The 23273-nt window shown below is 44.4% G+C and overlaps 2 protein-coding genes across 5 annotated transcripts in view; one reads left to right on the plus strand and one right to left on the minus strand.

Annotated features, from left to right (window-relative positions):
- Positions 1-395: 395 nt before the first annotated feature.
- CDCA7 (cell division cycle associated 7) lies at positions 396-16916 on the plus strand. 4 transcript variants are annotated; one of them, XM_083411360.1, is made up of 10 exons: positions 396-731; positions 4843-4953; positions 5390-5500; positions 6794-7045; positions 7866-7943; positions 10669-10854; positions 11615-11749; positions 12879-13028; positions 14168-14304; positions 15160-16916. In XM_083411360.1, the coding sequence occupies exons 1-10, from the start codon at positions 531-533 to the stop codon at positions 15188-15190; spliced, it is 1392 nt and encodes a 463-aa protein (XP_083267486.1). In that variant the 5' UTR covers positions 396-530; the 3' UTR covers positions 15191-16916. The 4 variants fall into 4 exon arrangements, with proteins under 4 accessions (XP_083267486.1, XP_083267487.1, XP_083267489.1 ...); XM_083411362.1 differs by lacking the exon at positions 396-731 and adding an exon at positions 1966-2075; XM_083411361.1 differs by lacking the exon at positions 5390-5500.
- The window catches only part of LOC310664846 (dynein axonemal heavy chain 11-like), a 215207-nt gene continuing 208537 nt past the window's right edge, over positions 16604-23273 (minus strand). Inside the window, exons 71-73 of the mRNA XM_083414512.1 lie at positions 22056-22168; positions 19373-19513; positions 16604-18048 (exon numbers count right to left, since the gene is read on the minus strand). Coding sequence (XP_083270638.1) covers positions 17801-18048; positions 19373-19513; positions 22056-22168 — 502 coding nt within the window. The 3' untranslated portion in view covers positions 16604-17800. The remainder of the gene's footprint in view (positions 18049-19372; positions 19514-22055; positions 22169-23273) is intronic.

A 23273-nucleotide genomic window follows, 5' to 3' on the forward strand; every position in this document is an offset into this window, starting at 1 on the left:
GGACTCCATTTTAGCTAATTGTTTTAGACTGCATCACTATAAAATGAACTAGCGACGGCGCAGCAATCAGCTTTTCCTGGAACTAATTAAATATAGCATGGCGAATTAAGGTAAAGACCCCCCATAGTTTTGAGGGATTGCCCGCAATCCTGCGACGGTGCAAACAACTTTTATACACCAGAATAGCTGCAGAACAGCTCACTACAGCAAGCACACCTCAAGTTCTGACTCTTGGTTTCCGCTTGCCAACAGACCCTCCTCTAAACTTGCAGAGAGCAATTTCCTCCCGGGGCGAACATGCGGCTCGGCCTCCCCCTCCCTCCCCTTTCCTTCTATGCAAATACTTCGTAGCTTATTTCGCGCCACTGAGCTAGGTCCTTGCAGCACCACAAAAACGCCAGAGAGAAAAAAAATTAAAGTGGGGAAAGGTAGTTTCTGCAGTCACGCGCAATCTATCCGCATTTAGGCTCCGGGCTTTGCAGGGGGAATGAAGACATTGCTGGCGCCTGAGCTCCGTGGCAAAGAGCAGGATGCGGCAAGACCTCTTTCTGGACCTTTCAGGACTCCAGCAGTTGGCGGGGAAAACTGCGCGTAATCCCCGCCCTCGAGCAGCTTTGGCGCGAGTCGGCGGAGCGTTTGGTCTTTGCTCCTGCGTCCCGCGGAAAGAGGCCGCGCTGCGCCTTTCGAGTGGCAATTCCGCCGTCGGCAGCATGGACCCCTTCGGCCTGCAGGTAGGGGCGTCGGGGTGAGAATTAAGACTTGGGGGCCACGAAGTTCCGCTGGAATCACTGGAATTGGCTTGCGAGTAAAAATGCATAGGGTGGGGGGCTGCGCGGATGAAGAGAACAGGCGCAGCTTCGCGAGACCCTTTTCAGCCACAGCAATTTTTAATTAATTTTTTTATATAGTTTGCTCTTCACCGGGCATTTTAAATCCCTAAGTTGGAAAAAGTCCCACAAGCTGCTTTAAAAGAAGCGATGAACTATGAAACGTGGGGTGTTCTGGATTTATTTAAAATGCAAACATAGCCGGGGTTGTTCGTTTTGTTATTTGCTCTTATTTTTTAATGGCATGAAAGCGTGCTTTTGAATCGCGGCCATCCCAGCTGCGCGCGTTCCTCTGCAAGCTGCGCGCCAGCCGCTCTCTTTTCCAAGGGCTTGCATGCATCAGGACCACGCTGCAATCCTGCGCACGTTTAGTAGGAACTGAAGAGCGAATAATAAGTAAAAATAAATAAATCATGCGCTAGAAATATACCCAGGGAGTCTCTATTTTGGTTCTAGCAACTAACAAGTTTGTGGAGCAGTCCTGAGATTTCTGGATCTCTCGAATAGGTGGAGGAAGGCGGCTGGCTTTTAGGGCAAGCTGCGACTCGTTTTGGTTTAACCCCGGTGTCTTATTCTCCGGGCCCCTACCAAGGAGAAGGGAGCGTGTTTGATGGTCTTCCATAATGTTTTTAAGCATTGCATCCCCCGGAATCCCCTGCAGTTTTGAATGGGGGGGGGGGGGGAGAGCGCGCGCAGCCCCGGGTCCTGCAAAAACTGCACGCGCCTACTCGGAAGGCGGCCGCGTGGAACTCATTGGGGTTCACTTTGGAGTAAGCCAAAAGCAACGCTGTGCATTTTTGGTGCGCTTTTTAAATATGGAGCCGTGCTTCCGCCAGCCTGACCAAAGATTTTATAGCAAAACGTCTCTCTCCCCCCCCCCCGGGTGTTAACTTCCCCTCTTGTTCCGGGATATTTTTCCAACTGCAAGCTTTCTTGGGGAGAAAAATGGGGCCAGGAAAACCACTGCCAATTCAGGGGTCAGTCTCGGTTCGTATACTCCACTCGTCTCATGCAAAAGATGGAGGAGGGCCTCTTATCACTCCCTTCCCCGCAAGGCAGCGGAGGGGGGCGAGCCCCTCTTTTCCCGCTCTTTAGCGCGCTCCCCCATAGCGCTTTTATCTTCTCTCCGCCCGCCCACCAGCCACGTGAGCCGCCTGGGACTTTAAGGATTCACCCCTTTATGTCTCCTTATGGCCGCTGCCAGCCCGGGCTGTGGGGACCCAGGAGGCAGCTATGGGGCTGGCGAAAGTGGATACAATTCTGTAAAGTTCCATCTTTCCGCAAAAGTGTGTGGGGGGGGGGTCTACGTAGCTGCTTTGAGGTAGAACCCGCAGCGCAAGCAGCTGAAACGGCCGTTGGAGCAAATGGGGAGTCGGGGAGAGATTCATTGAGTTACTCAACTTGTGAATAATCTTTGCCTTCTTGCAGCATTTAACTCATGAACAGGCTGTGGCCTGCCTGAGAGGCTTGTTTTCAGGCCTAAAAGCGGCTCCCCCCCCCATATAAATACCTTAATCCCAGATTTATGACTCTTGCATGTGTAATTATGGTTACAGTAACTCATTGGAAAGGAAAGTCGCTAGTCATCCCAGGCAAGGTTTTGCTAATTTACTGGTTCTTTGTGCTTCATGATGGAGCTCAGGAATTGGAAGAACAGATTTCAAAGGAAATATGTGGTTCAGAACATGCCTTGTTTCCCAAACTTGGGTCTCCTGATGTTTTTTTGAACTACAATTCCCATCATCCCTAGATAGCAGGACTAGTGGTCAGGGATGATGGGAATTGTAGTCCAAAAACAGCTGGAAAGCCAAGTTTTGGGAAACATGGGTCTAGCTTGGAATTCCTTCAAGGCCTGACAGTGTTACTTGCATGTTTTTCAGAGCACCTAATACAGTGCAGATACTAGAATTAACTTCTTGATTACTGAGTGGTTCACTTATGCTGACCACTTGGATTTTTTTTTTTAAACTGCCCTATCTCCAAGGACCTAAGGACCTTGTATATGGTGTTTCACTTCCACATGTTTAGCCTCACATTGACCCTGGGAGGTAGGTAGGTTGGACTGAGATATGTGAGTGGCTTATATGAAAAGTTCACTTGTGAGTTTCATAGCTGGTCTCCCAAGTCCTACCCCTGTACTCTAACCACTATACCACACTTGCCTTCTAATAGTCCAGTTATCCTAAAATTTAACATCTTCACCCTGTACCACACCAGCTGTTTTCTTTATTTGCTTCCTGCCTCCTAATTTTAAATTTAGCTGCTCACAGTTAAGCTCCATTGAATTGAATGGGGAACACATCTGAGGAAGAGTCTTTAGCGAGTGATAAACGTTATACTAAAGTCTATGCTTTGGATGTGTTCTTCTCAAGTTTTAGAAATCCTATACATTTTTTTAAAGGGTCTGCATGAAGTGGGAATTACTTTTGCACTTTCCAAACTATATGATATTAGTAGGGATATGAGAAAACTATTACTAGGGCTGCTATCTTTTGCCCATTTGCCCGCAACTGTTGTCCACTCAGAAATAAGCTTCATTGAGTTCATCTGGTAGACTATATAAGGATCCTGTGCTTCATATTTACAATTAATTTTATTGTCACTTATCTGTGTGTTTTTGTTTTGTGCTGGTGTGCTTGGTTTGGACAGTTTTCTGACAGAGTTAATGTTGAACATCCTGGATCATTTGCAGGAGCTTTGCAAAAAGTGCTTTGGCTCCATGCACTTTGAATACAAAATATCTGATGGTGTTTGTCTTAATTTTAAAAAAATGCAATTATTGTGAGACTTACGGTGTTAGCCAAGTGTGTAGCTCAAACCCTTTCTTCAGTTAGACTGCAGAATGTTATCATGTATGGCTTCATAAAATAGTTAAGTAATTGTGAAGACAGTCTGATAAGGATGGAGTGATATTTGAGGAAATCTTGAAAGGCTTCGGTGAATAAGTGATAATGTACAGAGGTAAACTTAAATGGGCAAAAAAGGGTTTCATATAATAGTTCGTCTTCGTTTCCAAAAAATGTTCAATGTCTTTAGAAAAATGTCGATATTTTTGAAGTTTGCATATCCAGGCATTATCTGTGGAACACACCTCTGAACTCCAAAGTTGGATTAGTAACTCACATAATGGCTCATTTACCTGGTGGACAGGTAAACTTGTAACCTGCAATAAGAGCCGCTTCACCTATAACTCTTCAGTTGCACCAAGCTGCGCAGCCACAGACTGAATTTGCCATGCTACTGCCAAATCTGGGTCAATTAAAATTTGTGGCAGTGGAGTCACATGAATGGCTGGCCATAAACTGAAGTGGTTGGGAGTGTTAAAGAGTGTTAAAGAGTAGGTTGGATGGTTCAGCTGCCATTGGCTGAAACAGTCAAATGAATAAGGTTGGCAAATTTAGCTAGGAAAAAGCGCATTTCCTATTTTTTTGCCATGCTATTGCTTCAATAACTGGAACTGATAGATACGTTTTACATTTCAGAAATGTAAGACACAGCTGAAATCTTTGTTTTAGACTGGATGATTGAATTAACCCCCCCCCCCCAAAACACACACATACACACACCTTACAATGACTGTTGACAAGACACTTGAAGATGATGGGAGGAATTCAATTTAGCACTATGGCAATCATTCAGCCTGTGGTAGTTTTTCATTTCGCCAGACTAAGCAATCCCCCCCCCCTTCTGATGCACTTGTTTTTGGGGTTCTCCTAACCTCCCTTTTATGGTATGCACAGGGGGAAGGGGAGGGGGAGTCCTGATATGCAAGGCTTCTGATAGCAGGGCTTGAATTCTGCCCCAAAATTTCCTATGAAATAAAACAAATAAAATGCCCAATTTTTTTACTCCTGGATGTAGTGCAAAATATGGTGGAAATGTTAGCTTTGTGATGCAGTCTAATATGTAACAGCTCTTTGCTATCTAGTGTGATCAAGTTTGAGCATTGTGAGATTGCTCTAGAGAACTAATCTTATTATAGAAACCTAATTGAACTACCATCTTCATTTTGTAGGGAAGGAAGAAGCCCACAGCATTCCGCAATACAAAACTGATTCCCATGGAAACCTCTTCATCCTCTGATGACAGTTGTGACAGCTTTGGCTCTGATAATTTTGCAAACACGGTAAGTAAAAAGTGCGAGAATAAACAGAATCGAATGCGCGGTGCGGAAAAATGCCCCGTCCGTGATTAAAATGCTTTGCTTACATTTCTATACAGCAGTTATGAATATACAGTATGTACTGTAATTTCATTTCGCTTTCCCCCTTGTGCTTCTAGGTAGTAATTGTTGGAGGTAGATTAGCCACTTATTCTATCCTTTTGAAATGTCGCCTAACCTAACATGCCTGATGATTTGCTGTAACAGCTCTGAAACCATTTGTAAACCCCCTGAAACATTTTTCTTTGTTACAAAAGCTATTCTCTTGTAGTGCACTTGTAAAATGTGATTTGCTCTCTGAACAGTTTATGGAAAATAGGTTCTCTTGGAAAAAAAGAGAGAGAGAGAGAGCAAGAAAGAAAAAGAGAAACACCTAGTGTACTTTATTCTTTTTTTAAAGAAACGAAGCTTCAAGCCAGAAGTTGCAGAGGAGATAGCAAAAATATTTTATGAGGATTCGGATGATGAATCATTCTGTGGTTTTTCAGAAAGTGAGATTCAGGATGTCCTGGTGAGTTGTACAGTTTAACTTGCTAATTGCATCCACACTGCATGTGCATGCTGACACCAAAATAATACTCCGCAAGCTAATGCATGATGATTGACTAAAGCTACAGTCCTGATCTCACTTACCTGGGAACAAACGCCATTGAATTCAGTAGGACTTAGTTCTGAGTAGACATGGTTAGGATTGTGCTGTAAGTCTGGGAATTTAGAGCCAGCAATTGATTGCACACGGAAGCAGCCTGCTCCCTTGTTCAACTTAAATCAAATAATATTGGCATTTGTAGCAAACTGCTTTGGGCAGCCAATCCCAGCGAGACTAGCTGTCCTGCGCTGATCAGCTGATTGATGCTCACAGAAAGCCTCACTTGCCAAGAAGTAATCAGGTGTGCTCTTTATGGCTCTCAGTTATCCTTTTGCAGCCATGTATTTCCGGCCCAAACCTGACTTCACATTTAATTATCGTTTATTGAATTTGTCAGTCGCTTTATCTTGCCCAGGGTAACCTAAAGCAGTTTACGACGAAATAGACAGACAAAAACAACAATAACCACCCATATAGATAAATTAAAACCTAGAGGAAAAGAAATATATTAGAACACCCCCAACCACTTTTCCAAGGCCACAGGCTTGGTTATAGAAGAAAGATTTTGCCTGGCGCTTAAATATATATATAATGATGGCATCAGGAGAGCCTCACTGGGGAGAGCGTTCTACAAATGAAGCCACTGCAGAACAGGTCTTGTGTTGCCCCACCCTCCAGGCTTCTCATGGAGGTGGTACACAAAGAAGGGCTTCAGGGTGAGCGTGAGGCTTGCCAACTGGTAGAAAGAAGCATTTCTCTGCCACATGCAGCCCTGTGTTGGACATGAGGCTGCTCCTTACTAAAGAAAAATGGTTTTAGAAATGATGATATCCCATGGGGTTCTTGTGGAGACCTGAACTATTACTAATAATAATGATAATAATGTGATTTGATCGCTCTGTTGTGGTTATATGCTGCATTGCAGTTCCCCTGTTTTTCTCTTTTGGGTCTTCCAAAATAGAAGTTTTGGCTTTCGACCTTTTAAAAAAAATAGCAAAGTCAATCTGAAGGGAGAATGATGAGGCGGCTTCCTCAAAACCAGGTTTATGTACAGTGAGACAACTTGTGCTTTCTGCAAGCTAACCTTGGTTGTTGATGTAAATGCACTTGAATTTGGAATGGTTCTGAGAAGCCATAATTGAGATGGTGGATCCTGTTGCAACCATAACTAACTCTTGATTTCACAACTCCCATTTTTTTTAAAACCCTGGATAGAAACTGGATACAGACTCGGAGGAAAATATGAGTGACGGAGACAAATTTTCATGTAAGAGGCCGCGGAAGTGCTCTGTTCCTCTTAAAGTCGCTATGAAGTTTCCACTAAGAAGATCTAAGAGGGGGAAGAGCGAAATAATTTTAGCCCCAGAACCTGCCTCTGAACTGGAATTGGACTCTGATTCCGATGAAGAAAGAGGCCCAAAATTCTTAGAGAAAAGGGCTTTAAATATAAAGGAGAACAAGGCCATGGTAGGTACAAAGAAATGTTCTCATGCATGTTGAATCGTTGCTGTTTTTCTTGACCAAGTTGTAACATAATTCTCGTTTGAAATGAGCTAGAGTTCCATTGCGTTAATAAAAACATGTGCCGCTTCCTAATACTCCATTTGCACATGGTATTCTACATGCCGCTCCATTCAAAATATTTTTACCCAGTTTTATGTGTTACTATTCTTAGAAAAGTTCTGAAACTGCAATCAAGTGACTTGATTTGAAATAGGATTTACCCAACCACATACCTAGTGCTGTCCATCTTCCTGGTTGAAAGAACCTCTTAAATAGCCCTTGTACACTTTCTGAATGATTAGTCTCAGGCTGGACTCCCATCAGGAACCAGTTCCGAAAGGCTTCATTGAAGAAGGGCTGGCTCTGCTCAAATGTATCCCTGAGTCACGCACACACACACACACACAACATAATTGAACACCTCTCACTCCCCACCCCATTCAGAAAAGCCCTTCCACTGGTGAACTCAGAGTCTGCCACTTGTAAATGCAGTGGTACCTCGGGTTAGAACTTAATTCGTTCTGGAGGTCCGTTCTTAACCTGAGGTACCATTTTAGCTAATGGGGCCTCCCGCTGCCGCCAGCGCGCGATTTCTGTTCTCATCCTGAAGCTTCTGTAACCTGAGGTACCACTGTAGATACAGGAGGGCCACCACCCTGGTGCCTGCTAGCACTGGCTTGGCCATCCTTGGTGAGATGTTTCTGAATTAACGTCCCGTCAAAATCCCATAGGAGCATAAACTTCCTGACACGAAACCACTTACATTCTATGTTCCCTTTTACAGCTTGCAAAACTAATGGCAGAATTAAAAAACGTGCCTGGAATTTTTACAAGGAAAGGTCCCCTGGCAACTCCAACCTTGGTAAGTCGCAATCATTTACTTGTTTTTAAAAAGTCATTTACATATTACAGTGGTGCATCTGGTTACAAACTTAATTTGTTCCGGAGGTCTGTTCTTAACTTGAAACTGTTCTAAACCTGTTCTTAACAGTTCTTAACACTTTAGCTAATGGGGCCTCACACTGCCGGTGCACAATTTCTGTTCTAATCCTGAGGTAAAGTTCTTAACTGGAGGTACTAATTCCGGGTTAGCGGAGTCTGTAACCAAAAGTGTTTGTAACCTGAGGTACCACTGTAACTTGATAAGCCAAATGCAGCAAATTCCAGTTCCTTAGAACTTAACCGTGTGATAAAACATGCTGCCACCTGCTATTACTAGTTGTTGTTTTTTTAATTGGTCACTCCCTAATTCTTCAGTTAAAAGCACCTGCAAGTCTTTATATCTAAAACAAACAAAGCAAAGTCCTGCTCAGTTGCATATTTTACCTACGCGCTTGCGTGAGCGCACCCCCAATAAAAATGAGTCTAAAGTTCAAATAATTGATCTCCTGACTTTCCCTGCGTGGAAACAGTATTTGGATGATAGTCAACGGTCACTGAGGTCCGCTTTGTATGCTTAAGCCCATTGATTTTGATGGTGGGGTTTTGATGGTTGGGGTTGTGCCAATGCAGTGTTCCTTCCTATGACACTGCCCTGACCTTGCCACTGCCTTTCCCCTCACTGTTCTGCTAAGTGGCAGCGATGCTGCTGTTGGGAGACTATTGCCTTTGCTCTGCCCCACTGAGAAAGCCGCTGGGAAGCTGGAAGTCTGTATTCCATTCTGAGGCAGAGGAGGAAATACATTGAAACTGTAAGACCGATGTGGTTTTCTCACTTCTGCCAATACAGTGGTGCCTCGCAAGACGAAATTAATTCGTTCTGCGAGTTTTTTCGTCTTGTGAATTTTTCGTCTTGCGAAGCACGGTTTCCCATAGGAAATGCATTGACGGTTTTAAGAAAAAGGCGCAAGACGTTTTCGCCTTGCGAAGCAAGCCCATAGGGAAATTCGTCTTGCGAAGCAACTCAAAAAACAAAAAACTCTTTCGTCTTGCGAGTTTTTCGTCTTGCGAGGTACCACTGTACTCAACCGTATGCCATTGTTTCTTGGTTTGCCCCTTGCTTCCTCTGGCTTAGTTTGTCTTATATTCCTCTGATCATGAATTGAGCCCATTTAGTACAGCATGGGACGCGGTTAGCTCTGTGATCTAAACCACTGAGCCTTGGGCTTGCCGATCGGAAGGTCAGTGGTTTGAATCCCTGTGACGGGGTGAGCTCCTGTTGCTCGGTCCCAGCTCCTGCCAACCTTGTAGTTCGAAAGCACATCAAAGTACAAGTAGATAAACAGGTACCGCTCTGGCAGGAAGGTAAACGGTGTTTCGCCAGAAGCGGCTTAGTCAGGCTGGCCACATGACCTGGAAGCTGTACGCCGGCTCCCTCGGCCAGTAAAGCGAGATGAGCACCGCAACCCCAGAGTCGGTCATGACTGGACCTAATGGTCAGGGGTCACTTTACCTTTTAGTACAGCATGGTAAACCATGGTTAAAGAAGCCTAGCCATGGTTCAGTGTGGTATCTAGTTAATGTCTTCAGAAGTTGCCCTGCTCCAGAGGGGAAGCTGCATCAGAGAAGCAGGAATGCTGAGTGGCTGGAAAGTTGAAGTGGATAAAGCACTCCAAACCATGGTTGCCAGTATTTTTATTTGGAAGCCAGTCCATGGTTTGGGTTCTGAAGTACAGCCAGCACAAACCATAGTGTCTGGTTCCTTACACCTTTAACTTGATCACCGAGAGCTTCCAATGAGGGCACTTAACCCATGCTCCTAAGGTTTGGTCAGCCTTTCCAAGGAGCCAGCTCTTAGTGTGGAATGCCCTGCCAGTAGAAGTCGGGAAGGAACCATCCCTTGTTTCTTTTAGATGGGGGCGGCCCAACTTTTCATATCAACTTGGCTGCAAGAGTACTTCAACATGGAAGCCGCGGGCCGCACACGGGCTGTTGCCCGGGGTGGAAGGAGCAGGGCCAAAATTTGACACCCCCACCAAGCCCTTGTGCTGCCTTCCCAAAGCCGGCCAAGTGAGGCCTTGGGCTTTGAGAAGGGGGTGCAGGGCCCTGGCAGGGTCCTAGAGCCCTCCCAGCTCCCTCCTAAAGTTGGGAAAGTCCTAATTCTCCTTTGGGAAGGTAGAGGGAGGACTCTAGGACCCTGTCAGAGCTCTCACACCTCATTCCTAAAGCCCACTTAAGGCTTTGGGAAGGCAGCACGAGGGCTTGGGGGGGTGTCAAATGTTGCTGAGGGCCGCCAAAAAAGGCACTGAGGGCCATGTGTTGGACCAATTGTTTTAGATGTCTTTTAAAACCGGTCCTGTTTAGACAGGCCTTCAAAATGTGTTTTCCCCCAACCAGTCATTATTATTTATTTTACTGTACTAGTATGTTTTTATGTTAACTGCCTTGTTATGTGTTTTTTTCTTACGCCTTTTCTTATGTTTTTATTCCAAACATGCAATTGTTAGATATTTAAGTAAATGATGCCTGAATTGAGGTTTAGGCTGCAGTGTTGTGCACACTTACCTGGGAGTAAACTTCACTGAACATGGTGCATTAAAATTGTGCCTAGAAATGCATTGGTAGAACTGTAGCTGAGAGATGGAAAAACAATGAAAATTTTATTTCTGTGTGGTGTGCTTTGATGATTTTTTGGTCCTTTATTACAGAAACCGCAACGATCTCCAAGGAAATCATTTCCCAGGCGTTCTTTAAGAAGGAATCCAGAAAGAAATGCCAGGCCTCACACGAGATCCAGGTCCCTGATCGAAGGTCCTCCAAGCCCTGTTTCGGAGAAGGAGGAGGAGGATCCGTACTACTTAGTGAGAAGGAAAATGTCTGATGAATACTCTGAGGTCTGAGTTGTTGATTTTATTCTAATTTAGAGTGCATGAAGTGGTAGAAACCTCTAAAATATAAACTTCACCTGGGTGGTTCAAACGCAATTTAAAGTTCAGTTTTAATTACGGTGGAACCTTTGTTCTCGAACGCCTTGGTACTCAAACATTTCGGCTCTCAAATGCTGAAAACCCAGAAGTGTGTGTTCCGGTTTTCGAACGTTTTTCGCAAGCCGAATGTCCGATGCTGCTGTCGTCTATTGTTTCCGGGGCGCCTGCGCCAATCGGAAGCCACACCTTGGTTTTTGAACGTTTCGGAAGTCAAATGGACTTACGGAATGGATTATGTTCGAGAACCAAGGTACCACTGTATAAGCATTGAAGAATACATAACTAATTAAGCAATGAAGACCACAATGAGCCTAACGAATGAGACAAGAGATGTTGAGAGGGGCATACATGCCCAGAGTTGGACGTGATTAGGTTGGTTCTCGTACATAGCACTGTTGACAACATTTCCGGCAAAACAAAAGTCCTTGGAGGAAGCGCATAGAAATGATTCCGTTGTGTCATCCTGCTGTCATTAATGTGGGCGCTCAACTTATGCGGAGAGGGTGTTCCTCTGCTACTCCTCCATGCAGACAAGAGCAAGTTGAAGGATGGATGTATCGGAAACTCATTGAAACAACTGCATATGTGTTGCTGGCGAGGGTTTTTGTGTGTGTGTGCGGCTTAACTTGAGAAATATTTAATTTGATGTGTTTGGGCTTTTCTACAGGATGAATCGGACAGTCCCAGAAGAAAAAGCTCTATGACTCTCCCCCATGTTATCCGCCCAGTGGAAGAAATCAGTGAGGAAGAGTTGAATGGTATCTGTGAGAGTGCGAGAGATAAAGTGTATAATCGTGTGACGGTAAGAACGCCAGCGTTGTGCCAGCATATTCATTTCCTCTGCCCAGCTAAAATGAAGTTTAAATGTTGTAGGCAATAGCCCCTTACACTTGGAAGTTTCCCTGCTCCTTGTTCCAAAACTGAGAAGCTCTTTCTGGCAGGGCTGCGGAACTTGCTGCTAGGCTCCAAACCATCAGCTCCAGCTACAATGAGCAGCGGTCTGGACTGATGGGAGTTGAGGCCCAACAGTGTCCAGAGGGACACAGGTTTCCCACTTCCCACCCCTCTCTTATAGGAGAAAGAGTCACTGACCCTTTGCAGATGATCAGTAAGATTAATGGGGCAACATGGAGCTGTCGGAAGGGGAGAATGAGGCATATAGCTCTGCTTTCTTTGCTTTATGTTGGACAAAGGTGAGGAATGCCTGGCCCACCCAGGGGCCAGGTTTGGCCTGCCAAGCCACAGCCCCTGCTCTACACCTGATAATATTACTTTGGGGGGGGGGCAGTACAGTGGTACCTCTGGTTAAGAACTGAATTCGTTCCTGAGGTCCGTTCTTAACCTGAAATTGTTCTTAACCTGAGGTACCACCTTAGCTAATGGGCCCTCCTGCTGCCACCATGCCATTTCTGTTCTCATCCTGAGGTAAAGTTCTTCACCCAAGGTATTACTTCCGGGTTAGCGGAGTCTGTAACCTGAAGTGTTTGTAACCCGAGGTACCACTGTACAAGTTTGGCCAAAAAGGGTTTTTCAGGCATTGCCCATCATTAGTCCCTGTAACCACCCACAACACTGTTGCACAGCATTTGGGCAGCACCCCACTTTGAGAAGTATCCATCACCTGACGTCAGATAGTTGACCTAAGAGCATCTGTGAATATGTAGCACCTCTGGATTTGAGGCCAGTAGTGTCCTCAATGAATAGAACATGTTGTTCAGATATAACGCCATACCATGTTTTGGAAACACTATGAATTATGAGTCATCCCTGTTCTTCTGCACTCTCCAGTTATCAACTGAATTTCCATTTTAGTGGCTGAATTGTATGTAACCTGTGATTTGCTACTGAGTCAGACAGTGAGGTAGGGAAATAGGGAAGAAGAAGAAGAAGGAAGAGTGCAGTTTCATTTGCCCTCGTCGTTCTTTTCGCAGGGTTCCACTTGCCATCAGTGTCGGCAGAAGACTATAGACACCAAGACAAACTGTCGCAACCCGGAATGTTTGGGAGTGCGTGGTCAGTTCTGTGGGCCTTGCCTACGCAACCGCTATGGAGAGGAAGTCAGGACTGCTTTGCTGGATCCGGTAAGATAAAACTTACCATATTTTTCGCTCCATAAGACCCACTTTTTTCCTCCTAAAAAGTAAGGGGAAATGTCTGCGTCTTATGGAGCAAATGTGTGGTTGATTGCTGGCTCCCTTTCTGGCTCCGCCCCCTTGCCCAGGCCTCCGTTGTTCGTTTCCCCAGCAACATGTGATTGACTGATTAGATTATCTGTCTGGAAACCAGAAACGGCTCCCTTTCCTTTCCTAAAGAAGCTGCAGAACTGTTGAGTTGAACCCCATAAAAACAGGATTTTTTCCCTTTGCAAAGTAAGCTCAACAACCTTGAGCAGATCCTCAAAAAACAGGGCTTTTCCCCTTTGCAAAAGAAGCTGCACAATTGTGAGCTGATTCCCCCCCCCCCAAAAAAAAAACCCCAGAGCTTTCCTCCTCTAAAAACTAGGTGCATCTTATGGTCAGGTGCGTCTTGTGGAGCAAAAAATATGGTACTTTTTATACTCGCTTTGACAGTGTGGCAGTGTCAGGGACTGGCTGAATGAGGAAGAGTGATGGGAGCTGCCCACCCAAGAACCCACCTCATGGAGGACACAGATGACGACAGACCCCAGATCCTGGTGGTGGGACACTTGAGGAGCAGTCTTGGGAAGAGATGAGCTGGGAGGTGCTAGAAGCAAGGGTGGGCGGCCAGGAAAAGGAGGCCCTTCTAGGTCAGGGTTAGAGGCTGAGAGTCACAGTGTGAGGGCAGACTCCGACAGAGAGGAGGCAGAGGTTTCCTTTTCTATCCAGCAGCAACAGGATCAAGCAACAGGCCAGACAGGTGTACAGGAGAAGCCCACCTGCTTGACGCAGCCTTCTTCCACTTGGGGGAGGGATTCGGAGTAAGAAGCTAGAGAAGGGCGTGTGGCCAGTTTCAGCAACGTCTCCAGTTGGATTAAGACGAGCCAGGGGACTCTACTGTGATGCTATTTTCCCCGTGCCTCCTGTTCCCACTGGTGAATGACCTTGGGCTCGCTTGACAGGTAGGGTTCACAAAGAAATCATTCATGCTCCTGTGTTTTGTTTAATAGATGGGTGCTTTAATGTTACAATCCAAAGCAGCGAGTCGTTCCAGAATTACTATAAACACATTCCTTCCCTTCTCTTCTTTCTCCCTCTTTTAGGACTGGCATTGCCCACCTTGCCGTGGCATCTGCAACTGTAGCTTCTGCAGGCAGCGGGAAGGACGATGTGCTACAGGTGTGCTTGTTTACCTGGCCAAGTACCATGGCTATGACAACGTCCATGCTTACTTGAAAAGGTAACTTTGGGCTTCTCTCCTTTCCACCCAATTCTCCTGTCTTTTGTAGGAGTTTTCATTTATTTATTTATCTACTAACAAAAGGTTCTCTGAGCAATTTACGACTAAGCAGTTGAACCCACAGGGAACGTATGTTTCGCTGCATAAGACACACTTTTCCCCTCCTAAAAAGTAAGGGGAAATGTGTGTGCGTCTTATGGAGCGAATGCAGGCGGGAGGCTCTGCTCAGCGCTCCCTTTAAAGAGCCGCGTGGAGTTATGTTAGTCCCTTCTCCCTCCTAGGGAAAAGCCCCCAGAGCCGCAAACATGCTCCATGCGGCTCTTTAAAGGGAGCTCTAAGCAGAGCCTGTATGCATCCCAGAGAATAAAGCCCAGAGTAAAATGCACAGCAAAGAATAAGATCAGTACAAAATACCTTGAAAGGTTTTTAGGATGGTGGAGATGGGGAAAGGTTTTCACCTTTACCAGGCATACCTGTCTGAGAAAGGCCATTCTATTACTTGTGCCACCACTGAAAAGGTCCCTCCTTCCTCATAACCACCTTTTGCACTCGGGGCACCTAGAGAATGGCCTCGGAGAGTTATCTTTAGGGCTGCGTGCATGTTCTGCTGGCTGTAAAATTTAGTCTATTAGTCTGGTTTCCTTTGCTTTCGTTATGCAAATGGCAGTCTGTTCGGAGGCACAAACAGATTGGTGAATGGTGTGGATGATTTGCAGCCCACCATCTACAAATGAGAGCCATGAAAAACAAAGAGCCGGGAGGATGGGTTTTTCACTAAATGCTGGCTTAGATTATTGGTGATCTTTGTTTTTGTTTATAAATAATAATTCCGCCCTTTTTAAATCAAATTTACAGCCTGAAACAAGAACTTGAAATGCAAGAATGAAATTGGACGTGGTTCTATGGTCATCTGCAAAACTGGCGTTAAGGTTGTTTGTTTGATTTGAAGGTGTTGGTTGCTGTTTTTTAACCAAGCATTCATTTCCCCCCCAAGTTTTAAGAACAAAACCCTTTGTGGCATTTGACTGAAGTTCCACATTACGGGGTGTGAATTTCTAATTCCGTTAGGTAGCTGTTTTCCTTTCGTGCTGGATGCAATTAGTTGTTATGTGTGTTAAGCCACAGTGTGGCTTCACACAAGGGTTGGAACTTGCAGAAAGAGATGCCTACGGTTGGATTTTCCGGAATCTCACTAAGCCAAGCAGCAGGTGGGGTGAATCTCCACACAACTTAAGGGATTTACATGGTTAAGTGTTTCTATATCTTGCAGTCTGGAGCTGCTGTCATCACAACATCGGCTCATCCTTTAGGGGTTTCTCATCCTGATAATATCACCCTTTTTTAGATTTAGCAACAAACCAGACAAATCGGGAATCTGGCTGGAAATACTGTTAGTCTTAACGGATGTTGCAGGAGAAGATAACAGTGACAAAGGTGACATTTCCTAAACTGAAAGTTTTGGTGGGGGTTGAGCCGCTTTGAATCTAGAGCTATAAAGGTACGGTTTATCCTTTACACTCAAGAAAGCAGTCAGTTGTTTTTACCCATCATAAAGCATGGTATGAATAGATTAATAAATGTTATACAGTGCTCCAAATAGTAGATTTAAAAAAGGATGAACAAACTTAGCTGCTGATAACGTCTTAAAAGTTCTTAAAGCCGCTGTGTTGCTCCGGGCTTGATCTGAAATATGCGATGGAAAACCATGTACGTCTTAAATTTTGGGGTGATTCATGCAGGAGCAAGTCCTTTTAACCCATCACATGCATAGGGCATAATGTCTAACATGGAGCCTATTATGTGTGGGGTCTTGCACATTGCATGAACAAGGGGATACAGTTATATACGCTTAAGCCTTGCATTGTACTTTATGCTGGCTGGGTGATGTATATTTAGCTCATCCACGCAAGGGACCAGGTTGACTGATCTAGAAGCTGATAGTCCTGTATGCTTCAAAGTGCGTCTAGTTAATAGGCCACAGGACTTCCGCTTCAAACAGTTGATAATGGCTACAAAATTTCACACTGATACGGACTCTTGTACAACAGGCGGGAATTGTGTTCCTAAACCTTAAAGTTGCTTGAGAACGTAAAAGGTGTCCTTTTGGTAGGACAAAAGCAACTCAACACTTAGTTGTTGCTTGTAACACCGTACTGCCCACAGTTGCCTACATGTGTGACACTGTAAACTAAAAATGGTTGCTGAAAACCTTATTCCTTGCGTGGATAGGATGTGCGGGCAGGGTTGCTATCCAATCATACATTTTTGGAAGGTAAAAATTTTCTATTTTGCATCTCTCTCTTTTTTTTTTGGACATGGATATAAAATTCTCACATGCGTTCTGCTTTTCCAACTTTTTGTAGAAGTTTATCATACATATAAAACCTAGTTCAAAACCTGTTCAAAGATGCTGTTGTATATATGCTAGATCCTATGCAATGTCTGCTCTGGCTTTCTTCAAGCATCACAAAAGACTACTGTTAGTTATGCATACTGTAAATGGATCCTGTGATCTACAGAGCTCTTATGTACACTGTAAATGGATCCTGTGATCTACAGAGCTCTTATGTACAGAGTGTAGTTTTGATAATAAAAACCTTGCCTCGAAATAATTACCGTTCTCCTTTTTAAAAATGTTTCTGCGCATGGTGATTTGTGTCACTAGCATTGCTCTGTATTGTCTAATGCACATGTGCTTCTGTCTGTCTGTGTGTGTGTGTGTGTGTGTGTGTGTGTGTCAAGGTCTCAGTTCATTTCAGCAAAAGACATTAAATGTTCTGTGTGTTCACAAAAGCAATTCTAGGTCCACAGATGTTTTGGGGCTATAACCCCCCAGGCGTCAAGAGATTATGGGAGCTGTAGTTGAGCAGCATCTGTGGACCAAAGCTCAGGGAGGCTGACAAAGGAATGTACAGCTCGGCTCCCCCAAGAGAGAAGCCTTGCAAATAGAGGAGCTCTTGTCTACATCTGCATAATCAAGGCGTTAAGGAGACTGTTAGCAGTGGTTGGAATTGGAACAGTTGTGCGTTTATTCGGCTCTTCCAGTTCAGTTGTTTGAAAAACAGCACAGGCAACACCATTTAAAATGTGTTGTGCAAGCAGGGAGGATTATTGTTCTTTCACTAATTATGTATTTTTTTCTATTGTAATTTATGTTGTGAACCGCCTGAGATCTACGGGAAGAGGGCAGTAAACCAATTTTATAATAATAATAATAATAATAATAATAACAACAACAACAACAACAGCAGCAGCTTTGGTGTTTAACTGATTCTTAACAGGCAAGAAGAGAAAGCCCCACATTCTTAACAGTACTTGAGAATGTACAGTTAGATGTAGCAACACAATGTTCGCAGCCTTAAAAAAAACAAAACACAAAAATACACCCCCAAACCATGCTGCGTTGTGCATGCACACAGAGTCACTTCAGGGAGGGAGCAAGCAGGGCATGGAACGGAAATGCCGAAGAGTTTTGGGAAATTAAACTCAGGCAACATCACACACTTAAAAGCAAAGCAACACCAGCAAGAATCCATTTAGCTGGCCTTTCCCTTGATTTTAAATGGAAAGTGCACACGTAAGTGGAGCCCCTTAGTTTTGTCTTATACACTGGGCATTCGTAAATATTCCTTGTCTCTTGCCTGTCGTTGGGGATGGCTCTTACAAACACAACAGGCATAGCCGCTGTCGGTGCTTTCAGGCAAGCTTCAGCTATGTGACCCCCCTGAACATCCCAGCAAGCACCTGTCAATAATTAAAATTGAGAGAAAGGGGATTTAGCCGTCAATATTTCTCTTCCCCAAACAATGCAGTTTTATAAATAAAACCCCTTTGTTGGTCTCTTTCAGAGCACGTTCATCTATATTTAGTAATGTGTGCCCCTTTGCCACCCAACACCTGTTAACGGATAGGGTTGTATAATGCATTCAGACAGTACTCATTTCCACTGGAAGGTAACCACAGCACTCCTAGAATCATGGGTAGGCAAACTAAGGCCGGGGGCCGGATCCAACCCAATCACCTCCTCAATACGGTCCGGGAATTTCTTTTTACATGAGTAGAATGTGTCATTTTTTCAAAATGCACCTCTGGGTTATTTGTGGGGCATAGGAATTCGTTCACCCCCCCATATATATAGTCCAGCCCCCCCCCCACAAGGTCTGAGGGACAGTGGACTGGCCCCCTGCTGAAAAAGTTTGCTGACCCCTGCCTAGAATGAATGCCTGCCTTGTAATGTGTCTTGTGGAAAATTCCTCCTATGAGCTGAAGAAATAAAATAGCCCCATGGTGTTGGAATAAAAGCTAAAATAATCTCTGGATAAACCCTGTGTAGAAGCAGAACACAAGGGGGAGGAGTCCCCAACCTGCTGGGTTAGTTTTTTCATCTCCCCTTTCATTTTCCTGTTGGACCCTAGCTCTGGCCCCAGAAGAGGAGGGCTTTGTATTTCATGGAGCCAAAGCTTCTCTCCCTCCCCCCCCCCCGGCAGGGCAGGGCAGCCACAGAAGTTTCCATCATATTTACATACCTCTTGCATGTGAAAAATGGCTTCTAAGCGGTTTACAAGTAAAGAATTATACCCACACCACTAAAATAATAACGCATTAAAACAATTGAGTCGAAACATTTTTACCACTATTTTCCATGTGTGGATCCATCTGCAAAAATCTGTGGCCCTAGAATACTCTCAAGGACCATAGGATTGCACCCTTAAAAAGCCTGGGAACAAGTTACTACCGTACCAAAAAAAGCTTAAGAGCCTGCTGGCAGAAGTGGAGCTGAAAGCTGTGCCCTGCGTTTTGATGCTGGGTGCACTGCATGGGGACCAGTTGATGCAGAGGAGTCCCCTATGGCCAACTGGCTAGTGCTTCAACACAAAATTGCATTAAGAAATGTGTCCGTCAAAGGAAAAAGTGAAGGAACAGATGAGAACTCATAACTTATTTGAAGGCAATAGGGAGGTGGTTCTATTTTTAAAAATAATGCCTTGACAGAAGCTTTTCAGATAAACATCCCGTAGCTTGTAATGCCGCCATTTTTAAGGAGTTGCAAATCCTTGAAATCACTTACCTTCCAAGTACAAGCCATGGATGTAAGCTCCTTCTCTAGCAGGCTGCGTAAACTCCTCTTTGTATTTTTTGGTGACGTCCACCGTTATGTGCATCTTATCCAAAGGCCATTCGTTTTTATGGGCGAGGCTCTGCATGACAGCTGAAATAAAAGCACAGAGACACCAGATGTGAGAGCCAGTGTGGTGTAGTGGTTAAGAGCGGTAGACTCATAATCTGGGGAACCGGGTTCGCGTCTCCACTCCTCCACCTGCAGCTGCTGGGTGACCTTGGGCCAGTCACACTTCTCTGAAGTCTCTCAGCCTCACTCACCTCACAGAGTGTTTGTTGTGGGGGAGGAAGGGAAAGGAGAATGTTAGCAGCTTTGAGACTCCTTCGGGTAGTGATAAAGCGCGATATCAAATCCAAACTCTTCTTCTTCAGATGAGCCGAGCAAGAAAATTAACATGTGCTCCGCATGCAGATGTTGCCTGGGTTCATTTCTAGCATGTCAAGTTAAAAGTAAATCGTGTGGAGCAGAGGGAAGGACTGGAAAAGGTATTGCGGCCTGAGAACCAGGACTCCAGTCATAGACACCACTGCAGTAGATTAGGGATGGGGGACCTTCAGCCTTCCAGATGTTGTGCTTTCCTGCTCCCTTCAGCCCCAGTCATTGCAGCCCAGGGTGATGGGGATTCTAGTGTGTCAATATCTGGAGGCCTACAAGTTCCCCATCGTTGCCCTAGGTGGACCATAGACTTGATACATAAAGTAGCTTCATAAGATCAATGGAACCTGAAATCATTCCTTTTCGTCTGGCGTGGACAGGTTTAGACCAGCTTTCTTACAAAGTTCAGTGAAAAGAAAGGCACAGACCCAGAAAGCGCTTCAGAAGCACCACAAAAGGGTTTCCTTGCCGCCATTTTCTTTTTAGCCTAACATCAAACATGCCAAAACTACGCAGAGAAATGGTATCAGGCAAGGGTGGGGCAGTGAGAGATTGGATGTTGCTCTTGGCCATGGCGACAGCCAGTTGACAAAGATGGCAGAATTTGTGCCACATGGCATGTTTGAATCGTCTGTCCGTCCGTCCCCCACAATGAAAGCTCTGCTCTGATATGACTTTCCATAGGCTGGTTCAGGACTAAAGTCCAGGGGCCAACCCCATGCCAATGGGGACAGAGTCAACCAGCACACTTGGGATTCCATGCAACGGGTAGCCAGAGGCAAACGATGGCTGCTGAACAGAGCCATCTCTAATGTAAGGGAGCATTTGACAATCTTGCATGCAGTGATGGGACAAGTTGGGCAAGGATTACTGTATTTTTCCATGTGTAAGATGACCCCTATTTTTTCTGAAATCTGTATTTTAAACATCAAACAGAACTACTTTGATACTATCTTAAATATTAAACACACTGGTATATTTATTACCATATATTTAAACATCAGTGGCAGTCAGGGAAAATGGCCAAAGTTGTTGAGGTTTTTTGGGTGACTGCACACAAAGCTGTTGAGCTTTTTTTCGTCAATCCCAAGCTCACCCCCCTCCCCCACCCACCACCACCAATCCTGGGCTACCCATGCCAGAACCTGAACCCGAGCCCAGGCCACCCACACCAGGGTCCGAGCCCACACCCCTGTGCATTCACCACCCATGTACAAGACAACGTCCGATTTTTGACTAATTTTAAAAAAGCAAAAAACCATTGTCTTACACACAGACAAATACGGTATTATAATGCCGGGTTTCTGAACTTGATGCTTGGGTATCAGTGCTAAAAAAAACAGCTGACGTTTCCATTGCAAGGTAGGTCTTTTACCATGAAAACTGGGCTTACATTGCAATAAATTATGGATCAAACACTAAATGCAGATTTGTGGGTGCCAGGGATTGCACCAGCCCACAGTGTGCTGAGAGCTGCTTGCACAGGAAATTAAGCTCCAGCCGCCACAACTATCGGAATTAATGCCTATGCTGATTTCAAAATAAAACATTGCTTTGTCCCACAGAGTCTTGAATTAAGCAGCTATGTCTTGAAGCTGGAATACAGCTAAATGGATTATTTGTACCCAAATGACAAAAAAGATTTTAAACTTGCTTTGGGTAGCTGTCTTTTGAAAGCAGCACCCCCTCCCTTTAAAATAGGAAAGCCCCTGAAACAGCTTATGCTATGTGACATGGAAGTGTGCTATTCAGAGGATGGCAAAAGGTTAAAATAATAAATCTTTCTGGTCCAGCCTAAGACCTTGTGCAAAGTAGCTTTTCGGATGCCAACCTATAAATACACACACAAACATATCAACACACCATTTTTCTCACCCCATATTTTACACACACACACACACACCCCTATTATATTTACTAACAGTATTTTAGCTTCTTTGCCATTGCTATTTCCTTTATTTCTCTTTCAATGGCATGTCCTTTTGACAACTTCGCGTTCAGCCATTATTGAGTGCCCCCTGATACAAATACAGTAAACCCTTCGTGAAATAATAATAAAAAAAATCAATATAGTCACCGACATACTGTGTATTGAGGAAAATAATTGTTTATGGCACACAGCTTAAGCTGTGCTGGTAATCACGTTGAAAATACAATATTTATTCATTAGATCAAATTTAATGAAGCCTCCTGGCAGTAATTATAAAAATTACTGTAGCAGTAAATTACTAATGAGTTGTGTGATGTGCTTTCCTACCTGTGAGGAAGGACTGGGGGTTGAAAAAGCCTGATATCCAGACGACGCTGGGGAGGGTGAGATCCTGCGCCCAGGAATCGAGCTCACGGCAGCGCAGAAGGAGATCGTTGTACCTTAGCAGCATCGAAAAAGAAACAAAGATGGAGGAATTGGTGGCTTGCAATGGCAATGATAGAATAAGCGGTGTACTGCCATAAACATGCTGGAGCTTACGGTAAATACATTTGTACCACACACTTGATACTCATAGCAGGGCTTCTTAGATGGAAGATCTGATGGTTCCTACTCCCAGTTCTAAAGTCAGTAAAGGGGGAGTGATTTGTATTAGCTCTATCTACCTGTGGAATGGCTTCCACAGCGAAGAGAGAGAGGGTCAACTCCACACCAATGTTCCCTCCATGCCATTGTAGCATATATTGTTTCATAAGCTAGAGGCAGACCCAGAGAAATTGCCTGTCCTGTCCATGACAACTGATGCTGCAGATGGTGAAGATCAAAGCATCAGCCATTTGCACCCCAGCTTAACATACTCTCCACCCCCCAAAATCTGGTCATAATGCTTGACAATTATGGCACGCAATGGAGATACTGCGCTGCGACAGAAACAGGCGTACCTCGGACTCCGCTTTTGTTTGAAAAGTGCAGCCTTTAGGCAATTGGGAAATTAAGTCTAGTTCAACCCCCTACAATGCGCGATAAAAAAAAACTACTACTCAAGTCAAAGGTGCTCAGAAAATGCTCAACCACATATTTTTTTAAAAAATTATTAGATTTTCCACAATTATAACAAAAACCACAGAGCAGAATGACACACAAAAACAGAAAAAAAGAGAAAAATACATCAATGAACGAAAGAAGAAAAACGGAACAATAAACAGATAAACAATAACAACAAACTTAATTCTTTACAAATCCAACCTTTTAAACCTCTTGGTTGACTTCCTCTAGTTCCTCCCTTCTGAGTTTCCTTGTAGTTAAAAGTAACAGCTTTTAAATATAAATTACTTACAGATACCACATTTTTGCATAGCTCAAAACAACATCTCTGTAGCATTCTTGCAGCTGTTGAGCTCTATAACACATGCATACCCAAATATATTTTTTGGTGGCTAGAAACATATTTTAGCCATAATTTAAGTTGCAGGATTCCTAATTTATCCATACTTGAGCGCAAAGACTTTGATGCTGAGATTACTTGGGCATATTTTAAAAATTGAC

Source organism: Podarcis tiliguerta, assembly GCF_965153285.1.
Source record: "Podarcis tiliguerta genome assembly, chromosome: 1".
In the NCBI taxonomy this organism is placed as follows: Eukaryota; Metazoa; Chordata; class Lepidosauria; order Squamata; family Lacertidae; genus Podarcis; species Podarcis tiliguerta.

What these genes read in the sequence shown, in the direction of transcription:
- CDCA7 (XM_083411360.1), top strand. Translation starts at nt 531, where the DNA reads ATGCGGCAAGACCTCTTTCTGGACCTTTCAGGACTCCAGCAGTTGGCG. An exon ending in TAAAGGAGAACAAGGCCATG is followed by an intron (nt 7,046 to 7,865) that starts GTAGGTACAAAG and finishes TCCCTTTTACAG; the next exon opens with CTTGCAAAACTAATGGCAGA. An exon ending in GGACTGCTTTGCTGGATCCG is followed by an intron (nt 13,029 to 14,167) that starts GTAAGATAAAAC and finishes TCCCTCTTTTAG; the next exon opens with GACTGGCATTGCCCACCTTG.